General features: G+C 45.7%; 5 protein-coding genes across 5 annotated transcripts; 2 read left to right on the top strand and 3 right to left on the bottom strand.

Moving 5' to 3' along the window:
- Positions 1-161: 161 nt before the first annotated feature.
- On the bottom strand, positions 162-536 carry LOC147068840 (histone H2A). The gene has a single exon (XM_085951760.1). The coding sequence runs from the start codon at positions 534-536 to the stop codon at positions 162-164; it is 375 nt and encodes a 124-aa protein (XP_085807886.1).
- A 323-nt stretch (positions 537-859) lies between these two features.
- On the top strand, positions 860-1,234 carry LOC147068839 (histone H2B-like). The gene has a single exon (XM_085951759.1). The coding sequence runs from the start codon at positions 860-862 to the stop codon at positions 1,232-1,234; it is 375 nt and encodes a 124-aa protein (XP_085807885.1).
- Positions 1,235-5,882: 4,648 nt separating this feature from the next.
- On the bottom strand, positions 5,883-6,194 carry LOC147068838 (histone H4). The gene has a single exon (XM_085951758.1). It carries the CDS (start codon positions 6,192-6,194, stop codon positions 5,883-5,885), a length of 312 nt encoding a protein of 103 aa, XP_085807884.1.
- A 506-nt stretch (positions 6,195-6,700) lies between these two features.
- Positions 6,701-7,111, top strand: LOC147068837 (histone H3). The gene has a single exon (XM_085951757.1). The coding sequence runs from the start codon at positions 6,701-6,703 to the stop codon at positions 7,109-7,111; it is 411 nt and encodes a 136-aa protein (XP_085807883.1).
- A 1,032-nt stretch (positions 7,112-8,143) lies between these two features.
- On the bottom strand, positions 8,144-8,518 carry LOC147068836 (histone H2A). The gene has a single exon (XM_085951754.1). The coding sequence runs from the start codon at positions 8,516-8,518 to the stop codon at positions 8,144-8,146; it is 375 nt and encodes a 124-aa protein (XP_085807880.1).
- Positions 8,519-14,593: the final 6,075 nt, after the last annotated feature.

Raw genomic sequence — 14,593 nt, 5'->3', positions numbered from 1 at the left:
TCAATCAATTTTATAAGCAACAATAACGAGCTCGACACGTTCGCTACCAGTCGGATTTGAATAAAAATGGCGGCCCTGAAAAGGGCCTTTTGTACGACGATAGATGGATTATTGCATGTAATCATAGAAGATACGATTTTTTTTTTTTTATTTATTTTTTTTTACGCCTTCTTCTCAGTCTTCTTGGGCAAGAGCACCGCCTGGATGTTGGGCAGCACTCCTCCCTGGGCGATGGTGACACCGGAGAGCAGCTTGTTCAGCTCCTCGTCGTTGCGGATGGCGAGCTGCAAATGACGAGGGATGATCCTGGTCTTCTTGTTGTCGCGGGCCGCGTTTCCCGCCAACTCGAGTACTTCGGCGGCGAGGTATTCCATGACGGCGGCCAGGTACACCGGCGCACCAGCGCCCACCCTCTCGGCGTAGTTTCCCTTGCGCAGGAGTCTGTGTATGCGACCGACGGGGAACTGGAGTCCGGCGCGATTCGAACGAGACTTTGCCTTTCCCTTGACTTTACCGCCTTTTCCGCGACCAGACATGGCGAGATGTGGTAGTGTTGAAAATTAACTGTGCGAAAGATGCGCGTCGATCTGAATCGACGGACGGTCCTTTGAAGAAAGCTCACTCAGGGATATCCAAAGCTCTATTTTGTGATGGCGTGCGGTGCGCCCGTAGCGGGAGACGTGCGCCGCATCACGCGACCCGCAAAGCCGCGCGCCGTTCGCTCTACACAGCGATGGCAAGCGGTAAAAAAAAAAAATTTCGGCAGATTCTCACTCGAGCCACCGCCGCCGATTGACACCGCACCTACCTAATCTATCTATATATCCGTATTGTATCGTAATACCCATCGCCGATCATCATGCCGCCCAAGACTAGCGGAAAGGCCGCCAAGAAATCCGGCAAAGCCCAGAAGAACATCTCCAAGGGAGACAAGAAGAAGACAAAGAGGAGGAGGAAGGAGAGTTACGCAATCTACATCTACAAGGTGCTCAAGCAGGTGCACCCCGACACCGGAATCTCCAGTAAGGCGATGAGCATCATGAACAGCTTCGTCAACGACATCTTCGAGAGGATCGCCGCCGAAGCGTCGCGCCTCGCCCACTACAACAAGCGCTCCACCATCACCAGCAGGGAGATCCAGACCGCCGTCAGGCTCCTTCTGCCCGGAGAGCTCGCCAAGCACGCCGTCAGCGAAGGAACAAAGGCAGTCACCAAATACACCAGCTCCAAGTGAAGTCCATGAAAATGAAGAAAGAAGAAAAAAAACCAGCAAAGGCCCTTTTAAGGGCCGCCAATATTTTCAAATCGAATTGATCGAATCGCATGTTTCGCTAGTCTCATTATCGCTATTAATATTATGCCAAGCAGGAAAAATAAATAAATCGACTGACTGCCTACCTATTGTAATAATAATAATACGAATATTTGTTACAATAATTATCTTGTATCTGCGCTTATAATTATATCATTATCCAACACCATATTATAAACTAGACTAGATAACTAACTAAGCCCGCCACGAAGGATGATTTGATAGGAAAATAATAAGAATCAATCTATCTGTGAATATTATTTTATTATTATTAAGTACAACAGTACCCACCTAAGTAAGTCAGTAAGTAGAACAATAAGTCATCATTATACTATTGATAATATTATCCATACATCTTAGGTGAATGCATGCGTGCGTGCATCTGAAAAAGAAAATATCACATTAGATTTAGGTACATAATATTACACATCTGTTTGTTATCTCGATTATCGTCTGTGCGTGGAGGATTTTCATCGATCCTTCAACGGATGGACCTGCGATACATAAATAATGCGAATCGGATAATTTTGCATTGTACGATAGATTTTTTGGTACGTACGTACGTACGTACATGACACATAATTTCGGGAATAGTTTATTCCGAATCCCCCCCCCCCCGATCGATATCTTAAAATAATCCTTCCAGTGTCCAATGTCTTCATATTTGATTTCATATAGGTACTTAATAGTAACAATGACATTAGTAATTCGTGTTTCGGTCTCGCACTTATGGTTATGGTTGTCGATTTCGGCTGCTATGGTTTTCTACTCTCATATGTGCGTTGTTACATGCCAGTATGCTTTGCATCGGTCATATTAAACACACTCATAATATTATATTATCATATTTAATTATTTAATTAATTATTTAATTAATTAATTAATTGATTATAACTATTTATTTACGATATCTATCTATCGCGGGAGGGAGGGAGGGAGGGAGGCGCAGTGAGCGAGCGAGCGACCGATCGCGCCGTACCTATCGCAATCCATTGTTAGGTAAGTAATTATTCGAATTGAACATTCTATTCTCATGTCGTGCTTCTTTATTTACCATCGTGCACAATACCATGCACCATCGTCGCCTGCTGCTCCTTCGTGAACACTGCGGACTGCATCGAGCACCGCGGGGCCGCCGCCGTCGTCTTCGCCCGATACGAGTAATGTTTGTATGCCGCGATCGTCTTGTGCTAACTCCGGCCGACTCGGGGGCGGATCGCGACGCCCGTGGGGGCGCCAGGGGCCCGCGGCCGATCGCAACCGCGAGGAGGTATATCGACGCGCCGGACGAAGGCTCGATCGTTGGAATCTGATAATTCTTAACGAATCTACGGCCATTTTCCCGACACGTTATGTGCGCGCGCGGACACAATTCCAATTTGAAACGCATCCCGCGAGCCCGAGGACAGACTCGCGACCATTCGCCCGCTTTGAAACGACAGACAGATCGGTGGGCGGCGCGACCGCCCGCCCCTGAGCCCCCTCGCTAGGGCGGCGGCCGCGAAAAATTGAAAAATATCGAGAGATCGAAGCAAAAATGCCGGTGCAATTCGTGACTAAAATCGCCGATCTAGACGGACATCATCTCTGAGAGCGGCGTTCGCACATCGGTACTGCGGCACCCGTCTCGCTCTCGCCGTATACAATCCGCGAGCCGTTCGAGTCGTTTCACTCTAGCGCATCGTACAGATAGATAGCAAGCAAGCAAGCAGAATATACGCCGCGATACAATATAATTTAATATTATATTTCATTCTATTATTCAATCAATCGAATAACGCAAAGATGGCAGATACAGCAGCACCCGTCACCGCTTCGCCGGTGCCCTCTACCCCTGCGAAGAAATCGGCAGCAGGCAAAGCCGCGAAGAAGCCCAAGGTCAAGCCGACGCATCCCAAGACCTCTGAGATGGTCAACAGCGCCATCAAAGAGCTGAAAGAGCGCGCCGGATCCTCCCTGCAGGCGATAAAAAAATACATCTCGGCCAACTACAAGGTGGACGCCGACAAGCTGGCGCCCTTCATCAAGAAATACCTGAAGGGTGCCGTCGAATCCGGCGCCCTAGTGCAGACCAAGGGCAAGGGGGCCTCCGGTTCGTTCAAACTGGAAGCCGGCAAGGCCAAATCGGCGGGCGGCTCCACCTCCGGTAAGAAGCCCGCCGCGAAGAAATCGCGCCCCGCCTCATCCAAGGAGAAGAAGGGCGCCGCAGCCGGCGGAGGCAAGTCTTCGGCGGCAGCCGCAAAGAAGAAGCCCGCGACCGCCATGAGAAAGTCGTCGGCCCCTCTTGAAACCGCGGCCAGATCGGCCGCAGCCGCCAAGAAAGCTGCCTCTCCCAAGAAGGCCGCCCCCGCCGCCAAGAAGGCCGCCAAGCCCAAGACGCCGACCAAGGCGAAAAAGTCCGCCAAGCCGCCCACGAAGAAGCCGAAGGCGCCAAAGCCCAAGAAGGCCGCTGCGAAGAAGCCCGCCGCGAAGAAAGCCGCTGCGAAGAAGTAAGACGCCGTGATCGAATCTAATCTAATCATCACGATGACGATGATGCGACGACGGCAGCCCGGGAAGGGGGGGTATCTCGGGTGGATGACGACGACGACGACAATAGACGAGATGAATGAGGATAGAGATGGAGATGAATAATACGCGTTCGCTCGCATTTTATTGAAACAAAAGCCCTTTTCAGGGCTACCAACACAATTCAGGTGTCGAATGATATCGAGCACGTATCAATACGCAAATTGCACTCACTCACCTACCTAGGTAAAATTTTAAATCAACACGAAATTCAAAATAAAATTTTGGTGGTTTGGTTGGTTGATTTTGAGTTAGGTTAGGTTTGATTTAATTAGGTTAGGTTTGTTCGGTTAGGTTAGGTTTGATTTGGTTAGGTTAGGTTTGTTCGGTTAGGTTAGGTTTGATTTGGTTAGGTTAGGTTTGTTCGGTTAGGTTGGGTTTGATTTGGTTAGGTTAGGTTAGGTTTGTTCGGTTAGGTTAGGTTTGATTTGGTTAGGTTAGGTTTGTTCGGTTAGGTTGGGTTTGATTTGATTAGGTTAGGTTTGTTCGGTTAGGCTAGGTTTGATTTGATTAGGTTAGGTTTGTTCGGTTAGGTTAGGTTTGATTTGATTAGGTTAGGTTTGTTCGGTTAGGTTAGGTTTGTTAACCGACTGACCCGACGTTGGCTTAATTGTGTTAAATGCCCCGATCAGTCTTTGAACGTTTTGTGTTTTCTGTCTACTTTTTTCATATATAAAATCGTTTTTTCAATTAATATTTGATAATAAAGAAATCCCGAATCCCGAGAAAAGATCGGAATTTCCCGAAATTTTTAAAATTCCCGTCGGGTAATTCCCGAAACCCAACTCTAGTCACAACTACATTATCTGAAGTCTGAACATAATTAATTTCATATTTGAACGAATAATGGAATTTTAAAAATTTCGGGAAATTCCGATCTTTTCTCGGGATTCGGGATTTCTTTATTATCAAATATTAATTGAAAAAACGATTTTATATATGAAAAAAGTAGACAGAAAACACAAAACGTTCAAAGACTGATCGGGGCATTTAACACAATTAAGCCAACGTCGGGTCAGTCGGTTAACAAACCTAACCTAACCGAACAAACCTAACCTAATCAAATCAAACCTAACCTAACCGAACAAACCTAACCTAATCAAATCAAACCTAGCCTAACCGAACAAACCTAACCTAATCAAATCAAACCCAACCTAACCGAACAAACCTAACCTAATCAAATCAAACCTAGCCTAACCGAACAAACCTAACCTAATCAAATCAAACCCAACCTAACCGAACAAACCTAACCTAACCAAATCAAACCTAACCTAACCGAACAAACCTAACCTAACCTAATCAAATCAAACCTAACCTAATCAAATCAAACCCAACCTAACCGAACAAACCTAACCTAACCAAATCAAACCTAACCTAACCGAACAAACCTAACCTAACCTAACCAAATCAAACCCAACCTAACCGAACAAACCTAACCTAACCAAATCAAACCCAACATAACCGAACAAACCTAACCTAACCAAATCAAACCTAACCTAACCGAATAAACCTAACCTAATCAAATCAAATCAAACCCAACCTAACCGAACAAACCTAACCTAACCTAACCAAATCAAACCTAACCTAACCGAATAAACCTAACCTAATCAAATCAAATCAAACCCAACCTAACCGAACAAACCTAACCTAACCAAATCAAACCTAGCCTAACCGAACAAACCTAACCTAACCAAATCAAACCTAACCTAATCAAATCAAATCAAATCAAACCTAACCTAACGTAATCAAATCAAACCTAACCTAACCGAACAACAGCTGCATGCATTATTACTGCGATACTATACGAATGCAAACGGATCGAACGAAATAGACATGGTGGCCCTGAAAAGGGCCGTTTGTATGTGAGTAGATAGATATATTCACATAATAATAGTTAAGCGGGCGTAGCATAAAAACCAACCCACTCATCCATCATTATGCGTAGTCAGTCTGTATTGTATCTAGACGAGACGATACGATGAAAGGCATTATATTGGCCAGCTTAGCCGCCGAAACCGTACAGGGTGCGACCCTGTCTCTTCAGGGCGTACACGACGTCCATGGCGGTGACGGTCTTCCTCTTCGCGTGCTCCGTGTAGGTGACGGCGTCCCTGATGACGTTCTCGAGGAACACCTTCAGGACTCCTCGGGTCTCTTCGTAAATCAAGCCAGATATGCGCTTGACTCCGCCGCGACGAGCCAGACGACGGATCGCAGGCTTCGTGATGCCCTGGATGTTATCGCGAAGAACCTTCCTGTGACGCTTGGCGCCCCCTTTTCCCAATCCCTTTCCTCCTTTACCGCGACCGGTCATCTTGTATGAGTGTCAAAAAGTGGATGATGTCAAAAATCGAAACGATGCGATGCGCTCACTGCGGCCGCTAGACGAATTATAAAATTTTGCTCCCTGCGACGTCTCTTTTATAGACGCTCGTCTCGCGCGTATGCGACGTCTCGCTCGCTTCCTTGCGAAATCAAGGCGCGGGCGAGTGCGTCTCGCTCTGGCGCGTCGCGGCGCAACCACGCCCAGCGCTGCGCATTTCGCGCAAAGCGAGTGCGCAATAAAGATAACGGCTATAATTAATAATTGCGGAATAGAATAAAAAGAGATATTTTCAAAAAAAATTAACTTTCAGGCAATATTTCGACCTCAAAACGATACGCCGACAAAAATGATCACCCCCACTGTTCAGCCGAAGGCGACCGCATCGACCAATCGCAGCGAGCGGATCTCTCTATATAGTCACCCCGTCTGCGGGATCGCGTGCACACTTCTCGTTGAACGCTCGTTTCAGAACCTACTACTTTGAAGAAGAAGACATGGCTCGTACCAAGCAGACTGCCCGAAAATCCACCGGTGGAAAAGCTCCCCGCAAACAGCTCGCCACGAAGGCCGCGAGGAAAAGCGCGCCGGCCACAGGGGGCGTGAAGAAGCCCCATCGTTACAGGCCCGGTACGGTCGCTCTCCGTGAGATCCGCCGTTATCAGAAGAGCACTGAGCTCCTCATCCGCAAGCTGCCCTTCCAGCGACTGGTGCGCGAGATCGCTCAAGATTTCAAGACCGATCTGCGCTTCCAGAGCTCGGCCGTCATGGCGCTGCAGGAGGCCAGCGAGGCGTACCTCGTCGGTCTATTCGAGGACACGAACCTTTGCGCCATCCACGCCAAACGCGTCACCATCATGCCCAAAGATATCCAGCTGGCGAGACGAATCCGCGGCGAACGCGCTTAAGAATTAAAAAAAAAAAAATAATATTTATCATACCTATCGCAAAAGGCCCTTTTCAGGGCCGCAAATTTTTTGACATTCGAATGTTTACGCAACCGTGAGCGAGCGATCGGCCGTTATGTGCCTATAATAATATATTTATATATACCTATTTATCCAAGTATAATATATTATTATCATCCTGCGTGTTCCACTATTTTTGGATAAAAATAGGTTTGTTAGTAATATTGCGTTTGTTGTATGTAATTGATCAATTAAGCAGTTGATTAGATAAAATATACTCACCATCTAATAATAACGCAACGCTGCGTACGTAGTGCGTTGTGTGTGAGGCGAGATTCATTAAATAATATCTACCCACATAATATTAATTAAACAGCCTCCTTATATTACCTATTATTTTAGAAAACGCACCAATCTCTTATCAAAACGCGTTTTCTATCCGTCAGTCCACCACCATCCATACCTTGTCATATTATCTCGCCGTCCATCTACCACAATTAATTAATTAATTAATTAATTATAATAATGTCGCTAAACACGTTATATAGATATAATCAATAGATGCTCCTCACCTATATAAATACATATATCACAATCATTATCCTACAAAACTATTTAAAACTGAAACCGCCACACCATACGAGTAGTTTAAACAAACAAGAGATCGACACATCGCATCTCTATCTCCTCATTAATTACTACGAAATTATATACCTACCTACCTACTTACTTATTTTAGATGTATTTTCAAATTTTGAATTTCCAGAACATTTATTGTAATATGGACAGTTCTCTCTGTGCGCATTCATTGCTAATTAATACCTATAATAATAACAATTTGAATACTACCTACTTTCGATGAATAATTATTTCAATCAATTTTATAAGCAACAATAACGAGCTCGACACGTTCGCTACCAGTCGGATTTGAATAAAAATGGCGGCCCTGAAAAGGGCCTTTTGTACGACGATAGATGGATTATTGCATGTAATCATAGAAGATACGATTTTTTTTTTTTTATTTATTTTTTTTTACGCCTTCTTCTCAGTCTTCTTGGGCAAGAGCACCGCCTGGATGTTGGGCAGCACTCCTCCCTGGGCGATGGTGACACCGGAGAGCAGCTTGTTCAGCTCCTCGTCGTTGCGGATGGCGAGCTGCAAATGACGAGGGATGATCCTGGTCTTCTTGTTGTCGCGGGCCGCGTTTCCCGCCAACTCGAGTACTTCGGCGGCGAGGTATTCCATGACGGCGGCCAGGTACACCGGCGCACCAGCGCCCACCCTCTCGGCGTAGTTTCCCTTGCGCAGGAGTCTGTGTATGCGACCGACGGGGAACTGGAGTCCGGCGCGATTCGAACGAGACTTTGCCTTTCCCTTGACTTTACCGCCTTTTCCGCGACCAGACATGGCGAGATGTGGTAGTGTTGAAAATTAACTGTGCGAAAGATGCGCGTCGATCTGAATCGACGGACGGTCCTTTGAAGAAAGCTCACTCAGGGATATCCAAAGCTCTATTTTGTGATGGCGTGCGGTGCGCCCGTAGCGGGAGACGTGCGCCGCATCACGCGACCCGCAAAGCCGCGCGCCGTTCGCTCTACACAGCGATGGCAAGCGGTAAAAAAAAAAAATTTCGGCAGCACTTGCTCACTGGCACCCGACGCGTTCGCACGCCTTTCTCGCCTACTACCGACCGCTCTCTGCTACTTTCGACCGCTTTCTTACATCGACCAGACCTCGCTCTCGCACGCACAACCCGCACGAATTATCAGACTGGAAAGTTCTTTTCAGAATATTCAGCTGTAGTTACGTTGCAATTCGATCTACGCGCCGCGCCTTTCTCCGCATTAAAATCGCTCATAGATTCAGACCCCGTGATAGTAAATTGAAAAGTTCTTTTCAGAATATTCGATTGAAACCGCGGCTTAGGACTATACTCGAAGGATTTTCGTATTGATGTCGTTATTTAATCGAAAGATCTCTTGTATATCGCCTGAGAATATACTTTTATTATCACCTAAAATCATTCACGCCGCGACTTTAGTTACCGGAAATAGATTCTTCATACGCTGAGCATACCGCGAGTTCCGACTGGCTTCATCTCGAGTTTTCTGCGAGTCCAGCGGCTGACTAAAGACAAGCCTGAATTGGAGGGACCATCACCAAGTGTAAATAAAATACGGAAGTGTGCTCCCGGCTAGTTCCGGCTTGCCAACAAGTGCCACAGTTCTCGCGGGACCTCCGGATTACGCCGCCTGGGATTCGGGGCTCAAAGCTAAGTCTCTATTGCCATTTTTGTTCTTATATTTCACTGTATTTCATCTTGCATTTCACCGTAGCTCACATTGTCTTCAACTTTTATTTTAAATAATTTTTACCTACTTACCAAATAAAATCTTTCAAACGTACAAAAGGCACAGAGGCTTCACCTACCTGCCCTTTGTAACAATAGACTCGCTCGCTCCGCTTGACCCTTTTTCTCCGCCGGCCAACATATACCGATAGATTCCCAGAAATTTAGCTCGCCGACGAGACCCCCTTTTCCAGCCCCTAAGGTCTCATACCTACGTAACAGCCAGCCTTTGAGCAAGTTCCACCTACCTACCAACTACACATCCACTCTCCCCCCACCTACCTACCGCTAGACCCCCCTACCTATCGACAGCCAACATTGCGCAATACCGACTCCTACAATTTCTCTTCTCTTATACCCCTAAAATCTGATCTCCTACATTTAAAATTTTATAATTTACATATAGCTTTACATATACTTTTCTATATATAGTTTTTGCAACCTAGAATTGCGCAATTCAGAATTGCGCAATTTCAAACCTAGACTTGTAGAACTAGTTTCAAGACCCCCTTACAATCAGCTCTCCTACATTTATATTTTTTATACTCTTATAGCTCTAGTTACATTTCTTTCTATATATAGTTTTTGCAACCTAGAATTGCGCAATTCAGAATTGCGCAATTTCAAACCTAGACTTGTAGGACTAGTTTCAAGACCCCCTTACAATCTGCTCTCCTACATTTATATTTTTTTTAGCTTTACTTACATTTCTTTCTATATATAGTTTTTTAACCTGGAACTGCGCAATCCAGAATTGCGCAATTTCAAACCTAGACCTGTAGGACTAGTTTGGAGACCCCCCTACAACCTGCAAACCTACATCTATACTTTTATAATTCTATAGCCTCACATATATTCTTTCTATATATAGTTTTTTCTTTGCAACCTAGAATTGCGCAATTCAGAATTGCGCAATTTCAAACCTAGACTTGTAGGATCTACCTCAAGACCCCTCTAATCTGTTCTCCTCTTTATATTTCTATAGCTTTATATACACTCCTCTTATATAGTTTTTCTTCTCTCCCTCTCAGCTCACAGATTGCGCAATAAATTCCCCCATACAGTAAGTGCTACAGGAATTGCGCAATACCAACAAACCGATAAACCGATATTACCGATAAACTTTCTCCCTCTTAATATGGCCCCCAAAAAACTCAACATCACGGAAGATGTCTCAATCGGGACACTCACGGACAGGATAGTAAAAGACATAAGCGCAAAGGAAATAGTAGGCCTTCAGCTCATCCTGCACATTATGCAATTGTGCAAGGAATTCATCTCCAAAATGCCCAAAACAAAAATCAATCAGCCTATCAACCTACAACCCATTCAACGACAGACCAGAAGCAACTCCAAGACAAAGACCCAGGCTCAAATACCCAACACTCAGGAAACCATTGGCATTGACTCAGACTCAGATTCGGAAACAGACCCAGGCATTGACCCAACCATTAAAGAAGCCATAAAAGAGGATTACAAAGAACTGAGTATGATATATGAAGATAGAGACAACGAGGCAAGCACATCAACATCAACATCACACAACTCTTCCACATCTCACGATACATCCACCAGCAGCTCCCCCCCAACCCACCTAACCACTCCCCAGAAACAGACCAAATCCCCCAAACCTCCACAAAAACTCACTCCCCCCCCAGCACAAACACAAACACCAACCACCAAAACACAAACACTACCCAAAACCTCGACACCCACGACCACTACCAACACACGACAATACACCAAGCCCCCCCCACCGATCATGCTTCATGAGAAATCAGACCTCAATACACTAATAATAGACGCTCAACTACAGATGCTAAAATTCGACTCGCTCGACTGCAGAGACAAAATCAGAATAACTACCCCAGACCCAAATACCCACAGAAAAATAGTGCGTATCCTGGAAGCAAAAAAGATGCCCTGGAACTCATTCGATAAGGAAGAGGAGAAACCACTAAAAGTGGTCATAAGAGGAATACCAGAACCATTCAAGCTCAAAGTCATATCAGAAGAACTAACCAAACTGGGTTTCCCAATAAAAAACGTACAAAGAATGCGCAAAGGACCCGGCCGCTCCCCCCTATCGCTAGTACTCCTTGACGTAGAAAAAAGCGAGAAGGGAAAAGAGATCTACAACCTCGACAAACTGCTCACCTTAAGCATAAAAGTAGAATCCTTAAGGAAGAAAACAGAGGCAGGGCAATGCCATAACTGCCAGCAGTGGGGGCATTCCAACAAAAACTGCCACGCTCCGCCTAAGTGCGTGAAGTGTGGACAGAACCACAGATCAGAAACCTGTAAATACACAAGGGAAGTGGGCCCGGCGACATGCGCAAACTGCGGGGGTCCACACCCAGCAAACTTTAGGGGCTGCATTGCTAACCCGAACTCGCAAAATAACCAGAACACGAGAAGACCCGCTTACCCTAACCAAAGACACATAACACACAGACAAAACCAAGCATGGAACGGGCCGACCATGCAAGCAAATACACACACTAGCAGACCAGCACCCTTAAGGCCTGCTTGGCATAGAACAGCTTACCCAGCTACCCCAATGCCGCAATGGCATCCCCAAGGGCCACAATGGCCGTACCTTCAGCAAGCAAACCCCCAAAAACAGCCTCTCCTTCAAACACCGCCGGCATACCAGAAGCCCCAGAGGATTCAAGTCCCGAGACCCCCGCCTAGGCATTTAGACCAGAACGACCCACAGGTCGCCACGCTAAAAAATCTGTGCTCAGGCATGGAAAAACTATTAAAACAAGCCACAGCGTCATTAGCCTCCATAGAACAGACCAATTACTAGATAGACAGATAGCAAACGTCCATCCTTAAGCGACTTCCCATCCCACACTCCCAATGGCTTCAAAATTTAAACCTACTTCCCTCCAGATAGCCTTCTGGAACGCTGGAGGCACCGTCAACAGAGACAAAAAGGAAATCATCCACTTCCTAGAAGAGCATGATATAGATATCCTACTAGTCAATGAGACGTGGCTTAAACCACATCATAACATAAATTTCCCAAATTACTCTACCTATAGGACGGATAGACTGTCTGATAAGGGAGGAGGCACAGCCGTCATCATCAAATCAAGGATAGACCACTGCCCCTCACACCGACCATCAACATCTACTCCAACCTTCACTCCTAACATTGAGGAGACCACGGTCCTGGTTAACACCAAAAACTATGGTCTCACCCAATTTACATCCATATATAGCCCTTGCAATAAAACTCCCACACTCCAAGAATTCCACGACCTCCTAGACCCACTTTTTCCCATTTCAATAATAGCAGGAGACTTTAACGCAAAGCATCGGCTTTGGAACTGCCCAAGCACCGACTTTAGAGGCAATAAAGTTTTTAATTACACTCAAAACACGCAATCCGTAATAGTGGCTCCATCAGAGACCACTTTACGTAGATACGGGCTACCATTAAACGTCCTAGACTTCGCTATCTGCAGGAACACCAGCTACATACCAATAATCCGAGCAGTTGACGAACTAAACTCAGACCACAAACCCATACTACTGTACTTGGGAGACCCAGTAGACCCCTTCGCCACACTACCCGACTCCACCAGATATAAAGTATCATGGGAAGAGTTCGGAGCTTATCTGGAGGAACATCTCACACCCCGCACACTTCTCACCGACGAACTAGAGATAGACTCTGCTATTGCAGACTTAACGACTATCATACAGGAGGCTCTTAAAGCGGCCTCTACTCCCACCAGCCCAGACATCAAACACAGACTCGACCTTCCAAAACATATTAAACTCCTCATAACAGAGAGGAACAGAACTAGAAAACTCGGTCAGGACACGGGCGATCCTGCTGTCATCTCTAAAGCCAAAGAGCTAAAGAAGAAAGTCAGAAAAGAGATCAGACTCTTTTCCGAGGAAACTTGGGTTAACAAACTTCAAAACCTAGTGAAGGGCAGCCACCCTTACTGGAGCCTATCTAAAATCCTGAGGACCAAAAAATGTCCAATAACGCCTCTAACTGGCCCAATGGGCCCAGTTTTCACCACCCAAGATAAATGCGAACTATTCGCTGACAGCATAGAAGATCAATTCACTCCAAATCCGGTATCAGCCGCAGATTCAGACTCGGATTCATACACTGACTCAGACTCCGACTCAGACACTGAACTAGTTAGTAAAAAAAGACACATACAATCTATTAGGAGAGAAGCCAGAGCCATAGTCAATGCCACACCTAATCCTCCAACGTCACCTATGGTAGCCGTCTCTATAGACGAAACCGAATTCTTAATCAAGCGACTTAAAAACCGCAAAGCGCCTGGCATCGACGGGATAAGTAACCTTACCCTAAAAAAGCTCCCAGACACGGGCATTGAGTATCTAACCAACATACTCAACGCCTGCTTAGAACAGCAATACTTCCCTGATTCCTGGAAAATTGCCGATATTATCCTCTTGCCAAAACCCGGCAAGAACTTAAAGCTCCCAGAGAACCACAGGCCAATTAGCTTACTCCCAACGATGAGTAAAATACTAGAGAGAGCTATAAAATCAAGATTACAAATCATTATAGATGAGAAAAAACTCATACCAGACGAACAGCATGGTTTTAGAAAAGGCCACTCTACGATACACCAGCTGTTACGCACCACAGAGTACATTAAAGATGCACTCAACCACAGAAAATTCACTATAGGACTGTTCCTGGACATAGCGAAGGCCTTCGACAAGGTTTGGATCGAGGGATTGATAGTCAAACTCTCCAGAGCAGAAGTAGACCGGCCAATGATTAAAATCCTAAACTCTTTCCTAACCAGAAGACAATTCTCAGTTAAGTACCAAGGAACCAAATCTTCCATTAGGTTCACCAGAGCAGGAGTCCCTCAAGGATCCGTATTAGCGCCCATTTTATATAACTTATATACTAGAGACATCCCCATTCCTACAAACACATCCGCAAGATCCTGCATAGTCGCACAGTACGCAGACGATACCGCAATTCTAGCTAGATCAATTCAACATAACCAGGCCACTAAACTAGTCCAGTTAGCCGCGAACGAAATAGCCAAGTGGTGCGACAAGTGGCGCATCAAAATAAATACAGAAAAAAGCGCAGCAATCATATTCTGCCA

Source organism: Rhyacophila brunnea, unplaced genomic scaffold, assembly GCF_057557595.1.
Source record: "Rhyacophila brunnea isolate RB1 unplaced genomic scaffold, BYU_Rbru_1.0 scaffold_248, whole genome shotgun sequence".
Classification (NCBI taxonomy): Eukaryota; Metazoa; Arthropoda; class Insecta; order Trichoptera; family Rhyacophilidae; genus Rhyacophila; species Rhyacophila brunnea.
The sequence above is the reverse complement of the archived record's forward strand: the minus strand, read 5'-3'. Positions and strand labels throughout refer to the sequence as shown.